At 42.6% G+C, this 14321-nt stretch overlaps 1 protein-coding gene across 1 annotated transcript; it reads left to right on the forward strand.

The window, feature by feature from the left end:
* Positions 1–12896: 12896 nt before the first annotated feature.
* On the forward strand, positions 12897–14315 carry LOC134854265 (putative Dol-P-Glc:Glc(2)Man(9)GlcNAc(2)-PP-Dol alpha-1,2-glucosyltransferase). Its single transcript, XM_063870459.1, has one exon. The coding sequence runs from the start codon at positions 12928–12930 to the stop codon at positions 14263–14265; it is 1338 nt and encodes a 445-aa protein (XP_063726529.1). The 5' UTR covers positions 12897–12927; the 3' UTR covers positions 14266–14315.
* Positions 14316–14321: the final 6 nt, after the last annotated feature.

Below are 14321 nucleotides of genomic sequence, written 5' to 3' on the forward strand. Positions count from 1 at the left end.
AGCTTTTGCACCAGCTGCTTTTTTATCGAATCTTTTCCTCTGTCTTGCCTGTGCCTGCTGAGTGTTCCGTTTACACAAGTCGTTTAGTTCTTGTTGACGTCTAATCACATCCCTTATGTAGACTTGTGGTGATGTTTTCTTTCCCTCATACTCTGAGTAAAAGAAAGTCAAGCGCAAAGATTTCACGTGTCCGGTCAACATCCTGTGTGGACTAACTCCGGTGGTGGAGTGTTGCGTACTGTTGTAAGCTCCCATCAACTGTGGAAGATATCTATCCCAATCGGTCGTCTACCTGGAACAATATACCCTCAGCATCGGCACTAACGTTCGATTTTGCCTTTCCACTAAGCCATTCGTCTGGGGATGGTATGTCGTGGAGTGAGCTTGAGCCACCTCTGAACGTCTCATGAGCTCTTTCGTAAGTTCTCCCACGAAAGCCGTTCCGTTATCCGATTGAAACGTCATCGGACAACCATGTCTCGCTATCCACGTATTGATCAGGTGATTGCACGTCTCTTCTGCTGAGGCAGTTATGCAGGCCACGGCCTCTGCATACTTCGTGAATTGATCTATCATGACCAAGACTTGATTGTAACCACTGTTTGTCATACATATCTTTTGGTGATCAATCTGCACCACCTCGTTGAATTCAGATGACTCGATCGACCGCAAGGGAAATCGCAATTTCCTTGGATCCTTTACCTGTTGGCATGAGCGACATGCTGTTACCCACTTCTCGCACGCCTTTTTCATTCCAGGCCATTCAAAGCGTTTACTCTGGTATACTTTGTCGATTCCGTGATGGCCCATCTGATCATGTGACCTGAATAAAAGTTCTGTCTGATAGAGTTGCGGCAACACTATCGCGTGATATTTGTACAGGACCTTGTCTTCTTCTCTTCTCTTACAAACCACAATTCCGTCCTTGTTCAGATACAACCTTCCCTCTTTCTGCATAAAGTACTGTCTCAGAATGCGGTGACTGTCTTCCTCCAGGTCACCTTTGTCCGGAGCTCCATTTTCGATCCAACTTTTCAGGTTGCTCGTCATGCAGTCTTTTCTCTGCGCTCATAGTAGGTGCGAGAATCTGTATCTCGCCTTCAAGTACATCTTCATGACCCTCAACTGGCTGTTCATTTCATCTGGCTGATGCGTGTCTTTTTCCAACTTAACGCGCCAAATCTTCGCCAAGTGTTGTGTTTCTTGTTCGAACGGTTGAAGATCAGTCCTGACTACCTCTTTTTGTGGCAACAAACTTGTCGAACGTTTCAAAACCGCTATTGTTTCCAGATCATCTGCTGCGTTGTCAAAGACTCTTTCACCTGATATGAGGTACAGATGACTGTCAGGGTCTTGATATACCTCCCTGTCCAGATCCCTTGCTGGAGTCTCCTCTAGTAGTGTGTGGATAGCTAGCTATGACAGTTCCGATCCTGAGCTCGAGTTCCTGTCTGAGTAAGTTTCAATTCCTGAATTCCGGGAATTGTCATCAATTGAAGAGTCTGCGATGGAGCGCGTTCCCTCTTCCGGATCAGTTCTGTGCGTTCTGTTCATCCGTCTGAGCTCCCCGGAAAAAATTTTATTCTCCAGGTCCTGTTCCTCATCAGGAAGTTTTTCTTCGATATCAGACTACCCGTACAAACTTTCTTGTCCCGGGTAATGATCCTGAAATCGCCTGCTCTCCTCACCATTCGTCTCCCCGACAATTAATCTTGCCCCAGGTTTCGTTCAACCTCCTCATTTTCCTTATCCTGGTCTTCAAAGGTAACGGTTCTTTTTGTGTAGCGTTCTCCTGTTCTTTCCGTTTGTATGACGTGCTCTTCAAGACGTTTTAGGGTATCCAGGACATTAGTTGCTGAACTATAGTCCTACAATCCCTTTCTTTTTCGTTGTCTTTTTGACGGCATGATCTTCACCTTCTCGCTGACTGTCAGTGATGCAATGGCTGCTGCCCACTCGGGTTCATCTCTGGTCACTTCTTTCTCCAACAATCCACCCAGCATCCGCGTCACTTGTGGTGTGACCTGCACCGTTTTATCCAATAATGAGAGGCTGTTTTTGTTCATTCGAGAGAGTTCCTGCTGGACCAGATTTGAGCGCAGCAACAGATCCAAGGGCACCGGGTCCTTCTTGGATAGAATCCTTATCTCGGCTGCATTCTCTACAGGTAACTCAGGATGTCCTGGAATTGGATGTCCAGACTTGTCTAACCATCTCGTCAAAGGAAGCGCTTCATAAGTTTCTTTGTCCAGAAACGAGAACCCTTCCTTGATTTCTGCCTGATTGGCTTGCTTCTGTTCCAATCTTTCATAGATCTCGGTCTTCTTGCTGAGGCTGGCAGAATTCTAATGTTTATCACACATCCTGTGCTCGGTTATCATGTGGTAGCCATCTAATATCACTATCCATCTGCCAATATAACTCTGAATCATCGAGTATGTCTTCAACCAGGATAGCGCTCCGTTGTCCACGCGTAACTTAAAGGGAGCGCTCCCCAAATATTTGCGGTACTTTTCCACGAATGTGACTACTGCAAACATTTCTGCTTTTGATGCACCATATTTCATCTCTATGTCACTCAACAGTTTGCTGCCATATGCAATGGGACGGAGAACTGTTTTTTCATTCTATTCCTGCTCCTGATGCAGTATTCCTGAGATAGCTACTACTGATGCGTCTGTGTGAAGAACATACATGCCCTTCTCTGTAGGCATGCCTAGCACTGGCAAACCCTAGGAAATAATTGGCAAACCCTAGAAAGCTCATGAGTTGTGTGTCCGTTCTGGGAGCCTTCCATGTCAACACAGCCTCTACTGCTTCCGGGTCCGGCCCCACGCCATGCCTGTCCACCATTCTTCCACGATACTTGATTGAAGCCCTGAGGATCTCACATTTCGATGGTTTGCATTTCAAGCCTGCTCTCTTCATGCAGCCAAAGACCTCATCGAGCTGATCAATGTGGTCTTCCAGGTAGGTGTTGCTATGACCACGTCATCCACAAAACACATCAAAATCACAAGGATTCCGTACTTCTTCGTCACTCTGGTCAAAGCCTGAGCCATCAGTCTTTGAAAAGTGGCCGTTGCGTTGCACAAGCCGAACGGCATCCTCTTCCACTGGTACAAACCCAATTCACATGCGAATCCGGTCTTCTCTCTGTCCTTCTTCCGCAGAGGGACCTGCCAGAAGGCAGAACCCAAGTCCAGTGTGGTGAAGAACTTGGCGTCACCAAGTTTCAAGAGGTTCTCGTCTATTCGCGGTATCGGGTACGCATCTTTTATTGTCACCGCGTTCATTCAGCGAAATTCGCAACAGAACCTAGGCTGCCCCTTCTTTCTGCCATGTCTACCCAGCAAGCCCACGGCGATTTCGACGGTTCTATCATGTCGTATTCGGGCAACATTTCTATTTCCGCTCGGCATGCTGCAATTTATGTGGCGTCATTCGTCTTGCACCTTCCCTAATGGGAACGGCGCCTTTCTCTAGTTCGATTTCGTGCTCAACGAAGTTACAACAACCGATATCCGCCTTATATTTTGAAAATACATCCGCGTTCTGATTTAAAACCGCCCGCAATGATCCAAAATCTCCCTCGCCTATTTTGTTTTTTAAGTGTTCTATTTCTGGCAAAACTGGTTCGTCAGATTATAGTTTATATGACGAGCGGCGTTCCGTAAAATACGAGCAAATCGACAAGCCGTCGTCCGTTTCGGATTTCGTTGAAAACAGCTTATGAATAGATTTAAATTCATTAATTTTTTTAAAATTTTTTGTTGTTGACATGATAAGGGCAGTCTTTCACACTATCTCTCTTCAAGTTTTGTGTCTCTCCATAGTTGGTCCTCATCGGCAAAGCGTAATCAAGTTTCTTTCCACGCTGAATTGAAATCGTGGTGTCCAGTGTGTTCAAAAACACACTCATACACAGTCCGTTTCGAGTTACCGAGAAGCTCCGGCCTAAAATCACTGAACTTTGACTATTTACATCACTCAACGAATTCAAATTTCTCATTCTAAAAATTGTTACTACAGCCTGTCCCGGCTGTAGTTTTACCTTTCTATCTAAAAAGATTGGTACTTTGTTTTCATCTGTTATTATTCTATTAATGGGTTTCTTAACATACTTCCGGTCCGTGTCTTTATAATCTATACATAATCTTTATTAGACCGTTGTTCAAGTCAATCATCACGTCAAAATTCCTGACAAAATCTCTGCCCAAGATGAAATGGTCGCAATCGTCCAAATTCTCTACCACCAGGAAGCTCATCCAAAGATCCCGTCCTCCCATGTGGAGGACCGTTATTGGTGTTCTTCCGGATCCAAAGATCCCGTCCTCCCATGTGGAGGACCGTTATTGGTGTTCTTCCGGCTACGTAAATCGCTCCTCGATTGGCTGCAGCCAAACGGAGATTCGTCGGAATTAAGTCTTCTCTCAAGAAGCCCATTTTTTTCCCAAGTTTTTATCGGCATCACGCTCACTACCGCTCCTGTGTCCAGAAGCCCTGTGACTCCGATTTTCTTGTCCGTTGGTGTCGAGCAGATGTGCAGTCACATCTGCTTCGTATCCAATGTGAACCGTGTCTTGCTCCATCATGGCGTCATGGCCAATTCTGGGGACCTTAAGTTCTTCCTGTCCCAAGTAGATCTGCCCCATTCGGTCGCTATCTGTTGTGACGTAGGTCCTAGTGTAGATACTTATCCCGTCAACGTTCAACATCACTTGATAAGGTCCATTGACTTCCACGTAACGCCCGTGGAGTTTCTTCGTTCGAAGGCCACCCATCGTCAAAAACGCTCGTACAGCCCTCGACTCAGTGTGTGGCTCTACCTGTCTCAGACAACCTGCATATGTGTCTTAACGCATCATAGTGAACCCTGATGGTTCACTTAAGTTACTGATCACCTGATGCCCGCAAATGAAATTATTGACTGTATTCTGCTTCCTTGTGTCACCATCTCGAACGTCTGCCCAGAGATCACATTTAAATTTATGCTCAAACTACTCGGTGCTTTTGTTTCTCCGACTTCTGATGCCTCGAGGGCGTTTAGACTTTCCTGAATTTTCTCATTCTCTAGTTCGAGCTTCACTTTCTGTTCGATCTCCTTCGTCACCAATTCCTGCTGGAATCTATTTAGTGCATCCCTAGCGGCTGCCCCATAGTCGATCTTGAAGTCATCCACTGCAGTCACCGGTTCCGGTTCACGTATCTCTTCCGTTACCGCCTGCATCTTCTTCGTTGCCAGCTCTTGCGGTTTTTCTTTTCTGCGCGCCTACGTTTCACTCAACAGGCGAGCTTTGCTGGCTTTCACACCCGATAAAGCTTTCTCATGCCTTGGATGCTTGATGTCTGCTACAGCATCCCAGAATTGTGGACAATCCGATTTTAAATGACCTTCCAAGATACAAAAGAAACACCTTGGGCCGAATTTCGAAATTATTCCTCTCACGAAATTTTCATGAAGACCTCTGACGCATCTTCATCCTCGAGGCTACAGCCTATTGCTTTCATACCCTGTTTGTAAGTTGGGTATGCTGACACTTGATGGTCCGTCGAACTGCAATTTGGACAATAGCGTCTCTTGTCCATGTCGTCCCATGGTTTGTACCAGTTGTTTCCTTGGTTTGCTAGTCCGTTGTTAAAATGCCATAAATGTTCTTGTAAAATCCAGATCTCGATGGAGGCTTCAGCACAAGATATTCTTTTGAATTGAGTCTCAACTCCTCTGGTGTTCGCAAATTGGTTGAGAGTGGTGTGTAATGTGTCGCTAACATTGTTCGAAGCTCAACATTCTTCACACCATCGATGAATTTTGAGGCTACAGCCAGGTTCATCCTTCTGTTCGAATTATCTGGTTAGCTACACCTTCTCAGCATCTGCAAATTGTCTAAAAACTTGTCTATAGTCTCATCTTCACGTTGCCTCCGTTTCTCGAAGCGCGTCATTGCTAGGTGTCCTTGCATCCCTGAGCCAAAACGATTTAACGAGATTTCAAAGACTTTCTCAGCAGTGTCCCGCTGGGATTGCTTTTGGCAATCACGCAGTTTAGGGCTGTCCTTTCCAAGTTGCTGGTAAGAGCACTGCATTTTTGCCTTTCTGACAAAACCTCTTCTTCAAATTGCAGTTTCATCACCTCTATCCAGGTATCAATACAGCCATCAGGTTCATCTTTTAGGCATCTTGGTTTCCTAAAAACCCTTCTGGACTTTTTGCTACGTTCATTGATTCTAGATAACCTCGTAAGGAATGTTTCCAAAGATCTGTTCAGAGGTTCAACGGCTGTGGCCATTGATTTAGCGTCTCTTGAATGCCCCACCTGAGTATCATTGCCCCTTGATAAGGGCTCTTGATTTTCCCTCCTGTCCAAATCGCTGCGATTGATTCTTCCCTGGCTCGCAGTTGCATGTGTCTCTTGTGTCGGTCGTTCGTTTTAGGTCTGTCTGTTGCCAGTTGAACTTCCTCTGATGTTTGGGCCCCGTGTTCTATTGTCCTCTGTGGCATAGCCTGATGAACTGCCCCTTCCTCTAGTGGATCCATATGTCCTTTTCCTATTCTGTTGTTTATTGATGTTCACCCTCGGCTCCCTTCTGGGTTCTCCCGAGTTCGATTCCCCATTTTTTGATCCACTCCCGCTGCCTAGTAGCCCGTCCAACCTATCCATGATAGCCTGAGTTCGCCTCTCCATCCTCGCATCTATCTTCGTGTCAAGAGCTCCAAGAGTCTTCTCTTGTTGAATTCTCAACGTCTCCATGTCGTCTCTCAATTGTAAGTCTCTTTGCTCAGCTTCCCTCGTCATTCGCGACAAGTTCTTCGCCAAGTGTTCATCCGTTTTGTCCTTCAAGCGTTTTTCGCTTCTACTAACTTCTTGTTTGTTGCGGTTGATCTCTTCCCGGCAAGGCTTCTTCAATTGATGCTCCGTTATTCGCTAATGGCGTCACAAGTGGCGGTGTCACCCTGTCGATCCCAGGTAGCATGGTGCTGGTCGAGATTCGGGCTTTGGTTTTCTGCCTCGACGTCTTTTCATGATCCACTTCTGAATCCGCAGGTGCTTCACATAGCCCTGTGTTTCTATTCTTCGAAGTTCGCATTTCCGAATTCGTCATGTTCACAAAGTATCCTGACTGGGCTGATCCGATTGTGGTCTTGCTTATTGTCCTCACCACACCAAATTGGTCCATGATACCAGCCTCTCTATCGGTGTATGCGTCATTCTCCTGAGTCGAGCTATTGAGGCTGACTTGAAATCCAAAGTCATCTTGTCCGTCATCGTCCTCTTCTTCTTCCTGGGTTTCTGCTTCATCGCCTGTATCCGTTACCATGGTAAATGGAAGGAAGATTCTGAAAGTGTTCTTCACTATTTCTGAAAATGATGAGGACGTTGCCGGTTTCTCCGTCACGACATGCATCATGGTGTTGTCTGTGGGTGATCATGTAGCCGCCATATTCTCAGTAGAGATGTCGGACAGTTCCGACATCTCTTCTCGGTCCAGGGTCCCGGTGAAAGTGGCAAAATCTTGGCCTTGTTCTACCGGAGTAGATTCACTCGCCAATCTTCTGTTTCCTCTCACTTCCGGTCCATGTCCCTCCTGGTTCTCATCTATGGCAGGGTCCGGATGGACCTCTACCTCTAATCTTGCCTTCTGACCTTCTGAGGGCTTTTGACTCCTGGTTTCAACCATTATGTCAAATCTTTTCTTCCCTTTGTCGGTGCGGGTTCGTGTGATCCTTTACACAAAAGGGTCGCTCATTGCTTTTCTCTGTTTCTCTGGTATGAATTTCCTGGAGCTATCAGTTAGTTTAGGTATCCTTGACTTGTCTTGACTCATTTTCAATTTATCACTTCTTACTGCCTATATCCTCAATTCGATTGCTAGTGTCCTTTTAGTCTGACTACTGATAACGATATTACAACACAAAAAATTCCAGAAGTTTTACTCAAATAGTGACCACGAATCCTTGTTTGTTATCACAGTACAAGGTGTATACAATTTATTCACAATAGTCGATTATTAGTTGTAAGATATGAAGCTAGCACAGTCTGATGATATCAATTTATTTAAAAGTTAGTGCTCTCAAATCAAAGACAGATATTATTGATTTAAAAGCAAAATGCAGAAAAATAAGAATATTTTCAATGAAAAACCTTTGTGTTTTGTACTTAAGTCAGTCGCAATGTAATAGTTGAACTTGTTTCTAAAGAAAGAGCTTTCCCTGCTTGGTGCTGCACCAAACAGACAAAACTTGAAGGCAGTATTTTTCTCAAGTGGGCGTCTATCGCACCCACCGAGTCCTGTGTTACCTATCTGCCTTCGGATTGCCCGAGCTACCCCTATTAAAATCCTCAGGGCAATCACTTTTCCCAAAAACGATTTGGATTTCAATCCACACAAACCAGTTACAAACTCCTTTTCAATTTAGACCAGTGTCGCGAATATCCGAGTTTAGACCTGTTTTGTTTCGGCCTGGTCTTTTATAAACGGCAAGTTACCAGTGCAGTCACTGGTTCCTAGCCCTTCTCTTAATAGCCTAGTAGCTTTCACTACTTTCTTCTCTTTTGTCTACTTAAGTCTTAACAAAACAGTACCCCTCCGGATTGCCAAAATAGTACCCCTCCGGATTGGCAATATTGAGACCCTTCCGGATTGGCAAAATTGGGACCTTTCCGGATTGGCAAAATTGGGACCCTTCCAGATTGGCAAAAATAAGACCCCTCCGGATTGGCAAAATTGGGAACCTTCCGGATTGGCAAAATTGGGACCCTTCCGGGATGGTAAAATTGGGACCCTTCCGGATTGGCAAAAATAAGATCCCCCGGATTGGCAAAATTGGGACCGTTCCGGATTGGCAAAATTGGGACCTTTCCGGGTTGGCAAAATTGGGACCCTTTCGGATTGGGACCCCTCCGGGTTTATAAAAATAGCTTTTCAGAGTTTCTTAAAGTTTTCATCCAATACCCTTCCGGATACGATCTCCGATGCTATTATGCTGTTGGAACTTACTAGGAAGGATGTATTTTCTTTCCCAAGACCCTTCCGGATTGAAGTTAAGCCTCTTATTTGACAATTCACCTTAACTGTGAAGGGTCTTATCAATAGCCTAGTTTCGACTCGACTATGGTTTTCAGGTTTCCTTAGCCTTCACTTTTTGTCTAGAACAGCGTAAAATTGCCTTATTCAACCGTTGCTACCCTTTGGTAGGGGTGTAAGGGCTTTCTTTAAAAAAAAATTAAAACGTGAAGGGTCTACCCTCCCGAATTAGTGAGTTTGCTAAAAACAATCTTAAAAAATTTTCTCTCTTATTTTTTTGAACAATTGATGTTCCTATGAGTAAGCTCTCCTAATTTCTGTTCTAATAATACTAAGATCAACTCGATCTGTTGTTCTAAAGTTATTAACCAAAACTTCTTTTTTCTAAAATCAAAAATTTTCTTTCTTATAGGCTCCGCCTAACTGTTTTCGCAATTCTGTTCTTTTCGACCTGAAAATTTTTGATACGAGCTCAAAAGGCCTATACTCTTCTAGTTCAATGCAAAAAACCCGATCTAAAACGTTCCAGCTGAAAAAATTTGCCAAGACAACGCTATTTGGACCCTTCTGGATTGATGAATCCACTAAATCAAACAAGTTAAGTTCGATTTCACTGTAACCCGGAAGGTTATCGGCAAGCGAGTTTTAAAACCTATCGATTCACTAAAAAACGTTGTCCGAACAACAATTTTTACTGTCCTAATTCAAAAATTTCAAAAGTTTTTCTTATTTTGTAGCATTTCGTTTTTTCAAAAATCATGAAAATTAGGTTTTTGAAACCCAATTAGTTCCAACCACTTCCGAACTAAACTTAACCGGTTCTACCTATTATACTTGTACAATCAAAATGTAACTCACTAATTTAGCGCTTTTTTCCGTTTCAAAAAGGATCGATATCTCAAAAATCGCGATTTGTGGGGGGGGGGGTCAAAATATCGCTATTTTGACCCTAAAAACCGGTCTGCTTATTGGAGTTTTCACTGAAAATCCATATAGGAGTATGATTATCGGCTGTATAAATAGTAGAACTAGTATTATTATGCGCCTCCGGGTTTGTTCAATATCCGAATTAAGGTGCCTAACTCGGAAATTCGCAGTTCGGTGAAGGGTCACTACAGTGCAGTCAATGTCGAGCCCCCCACAGAGTAATATCTTACTTTTTGTACCAAAACGGTTAACAAAACTTGTTAACGATACCCAACAGTCGATTGTTGTTGTCCTTGAGCCCCTTCTTGTCGCTCCTTGAACTGCTTGCCGGATCAGTCTTCTTCTCTAATCCAGAGACCCTTCCGGATTGAGCGCAAATTAGCATTACCGTGCTTAAATACTCAAATAAACCTACAGTACAAGCACCACAAACGGGCCACAAAATTAGTCGTAACAATCTTGACTGATATAAAAGTCTGCAACAACAATATATCTAACATCAACAAACGGGAGGGTCGGATCACACCTCGTCTGGGGGGATGATTTCAACTGATTTTATATTTTTTATTCACAGTTTTTGGTTTTTCCGGTTAATTTTTCTGTTTTTTGTTGTTTTTTAGGTACTATACTACTTTTTGTTTGGTTTTCTGTACATCTTTAAGTGTTTTTGATCACGTACCAGTCAGGAAATGACGGGACAGCGAATCCCCCCACCCTTACTGGTTCTTGGATTTTTGGTCTTAACCAGGTTAAAAAGCTATTCACGGGAATCCGGAAGGCTTCCGCGTTCCAAACTACCCTTCCGGCCCGGTGGTTAGGGCGTTGTTTTGAGCATCTGCTCGGTGCGGAGTGCTCGTTAATGTTTCTGCCGGTCAGGGTGTTAAAAAAGAATAACATAACACCCAGGAGCGCCATAAAAACGTCTATGTAACATTCTCCCGGAAATACATATCGACAGAAAATTAAGCTAGATTCTAAAACGACTGGCTAGCGTCTAAACACAGCTCTACATATTTTTCACCGTCTCTGCTGAAGCCAGTTCTTTTGGTGGTCTTTCTGACATCGGGTCGACAAAACGTTACTGCTTTCAGACTTCGACCAGAACGCTCAAATTAACTTAATTATAAGCGAAAGTAGTGGGCTCATGGCTGAGTCTCAGTATCCCCAGACTACGAGGTCACTCCTAAAAACAGGGCTACTACTAGTTAATATATTACTAATGTTTTTGTTCAGTAGATAAAAATCATCATCTCCATCGAAGATGGATCAACCCTTTCCCTCACTCATAGCTTCTCATTCTCTGAAAATGAATCTGGATGTTAATTCAATTCAACTCAGGAAATGACCAGGAAGCTAAATCTTATTTTAAACAGTTTGAGTCTTGGGCCCGAAACCCCTCCGTATTCTGGAATCCGGGGAAATAGCACTCCTATTTCTTTCCGAAAGGCTGGACACGCCGTCCCAACACCCTTCCTTTTTCTCGGGTTCTACGTTGTAACGATTGTAGCAGCACAATCGTTACAACTCGGAATGGTTCTTGACAATCTCCAATTACATTTTCAATCTGTTGTCGTTTTCTCGTAGTTGTTTCCACTGCAACTTTTGTTGTTCTGTTTCGCCGTTTCAGTGTATGCGAAATATAAAAAGGTTATGTGTCGTTTACGTCCAAATCGAAATTTTAAAAATTAGCATGTCAGTTAAAACTAACCCTTCCTGATTTGTCTAATCGTTCAAATACCGCTGCTAATCTTTTAAAACCATCAATCTTCCTGGATAGATGTTCCTTTTCTGATCGATGAAAATTCGATTGCGAAACCGCATTTTCGTACATTCTGGTCGAATGTTACAACGGTGAAAAACGAGTAGAATTTAGGTAAGTCCAGTCGTCAATAGGTTTTTTTCTGCGCTCCGTCGTTGTGTAGTATTTGGGCGAATGTTACACTGGTTTTTAGCTGTCTTGGAGGTGCTTCTCCGTTAACGAGTAAAATTATTTCGCAGTTGTCCTATCTCATCTCCCTAAAAAGAAGTTACAGTCAATCGGATGCTACTAACTTGGTAAGAACAAAAATATTGTTTTCACTAATGAGAAGTGCGGTTCTCTGCCTCCGCGGAACGCGTAAGCAGAAACTTATTTCGACTACTGACTTCGACTTTAACTCAACACTCTTCAACTTACTGATGAACAATTCCATTTATTCCATTTACTACACTCAAGGTATAATTAGTAGCAAAAAGTTCGGACAGACAGAATTAATTAAAATGAGCAATCAGTGCTTTTCGATGCTTTTTTACATGCAAAATCTGAAGCCGAACAACCTTGAATTTTTTGTCAGACCAAATTCAAATTGAGAGATTGTCGATTATCCGATGATTATGCTAGCCTAATTTTTAAATACTGCTTTGAGCATCCAGATTTAACTATAAAACATTTCGGCGCTTCGGATACAATTGCCCGCCTTGGTTATAGGTTTTGAGCGAAACTCGGATCTACTTAACAATCCCCTTATTGTATCTACTAAAGAATCTCGACCCCTGTAAGTAAAAACAGTAATTTCGCACAAGAGCATTGTATGTAAACTCGAATTTTGCTGCATTCTGATTGGTAGAAAATTCGCTGCAAGTAATCTACTGAACAATCCCCCCTTTCTTGAAGGGGGGATTGTTAAGTAGATCCAAGTTCTCAGAAATACATTGTGGGGGGAAACTGGAATAGAGCTGACTTCGGTTACCATGGTAATTTTCTGACCTGATTCATTAAAAAATAATTAGATTTTTATGGTAAGTGATAATGTTGGCGCATTGATCAGAAACAGCGGTTGCTGCCGTAATCTTTTTTGGTAAAATTTTTCAACCAGAAGTTACCCGGTGAATGAAGTGAGCGATATATTTGCTTGCTTTTTGATAATATCACGAGTGACGTGCTTTTGTTTAGTGTAAGGAGGAGTATAAAATATCAATATGTCGATGTTTCAGAATGTATGTGTTCACTGCGCTCACAATATCAGCATTCTTTGCTGTGCTGATAATGGTTCCTCAACCTTACATGGATGAAATTTTTCATGTTCCACAAGCTATGCATTATTTAGACGGAAATTTTTCTACATACGATCCCAAAATTACAACTCCACCCGGATTGTATTTTTCAAGCCTTTTATGTGCTGTGTTACCACCTTTCAATCCGGTAATGCTACGTGGAGTGAATATTGTATTTGGTTTAATGACTTATCACTGCCTTCGAAATTTTTTCCAAAGTGATTTTCAAGCTTCAATTGGGTCTATGCTTCCATTTATGTGGTTTTTCAATCACCTGTTTTATACCGACAGCGGTGCAACTTTTTTCAGTTTATTTGCTGTTTATAATTCTTTGCATTCTAATAACTTCAAGAGCGGGTTGATGTGTATCCCTGGCTTGCTATTCCGACAAACTAATTTAATATGGACCTTCTACGCAGCTTCAATTATTGTAGTGTCATCTCTAAAGAAGTTCAGTTTCTCCTCTGATGAATCCTTAAAACCATTTTTTGAACCAGCAAGTTCTTTTCTCGAAGAATTAAGTTTTAGAAGCTTCTTAAGTGTCGGTAAAAATTTACTGAAAACTTGCTTATGTTTTCAGTTTATTAAGAACGTCATAGTAAATTGTAGCTTACATTTATTGTGTCTAATAGCATTCATGACTTTCGTTTTTTGGAATGGATCCGTTGCACTCGGGGATAAAGAAAATCACGCTGTAACTGTGCATCTTGCTCAGATTCCTTATTTTTTCCTTTTTGTTTTCTTATTTTCGCCTTTCAGATTTTTACCAACTTATCATCAGTTGACGAAGTTGCTCAACCGCAAAATGTTAGTTGCTTTTTCCCTATTGCTACCCCTAGTTTATTGGTGTGTTCATTATCATGCTGACCCTCATCCTTTTTTGTTGGCAGATAATAGACATTTTACATTCTATCTATGGAAAAAGTTACTGAATAGAAATCAGGAGACTAAACTTGCATTGGTTCCATGCTACTCAGCATGTGTGATTTTGGTAGTTCGGAAACTAGCAAAAACTTTGAACATAATTCAGCTCATTTGTCTTCTGGCTTCAATATTTATCGTGTTATCAGCCACGCCTCTTTTTGAGTTTCGATATTTCATCGTGCCGTCTTTATTGGTGTATGTATCATGCAAACCAGAACCCTCTCTTGAAAAGATGCAATCTTTTTTTGATTTAACATTATACGCAGTCGTCAACGGATTAACGATGTACTTATTTTTGTATTGCCCGTTTAAGTGGCCAAGCGAGCCTGGAAAGCTTCAGCGATTTATGTGGTAGCGGTCTTGTTTATTTATTTGCTGTTTTGAGTTTGCTGAAAGAAATCTTGAAAAACC

The sequence above is a fragment of the Symsagittifera roscoffensis genome, chromosome 9 (genome assembly GCF_963678635.1).
Source record: "Symsagittifera roscoffensis chromosome 9, txSymRosc1.1, whole genome shotgun sequence".
In the NCBI taxonomy this organism is placed as follows: Eukaryota; Metazoa; Xenacoelomorpha; order Acoela; family Convolutidae; genus Symsagittifera; species Symsagittifera roscoffensis.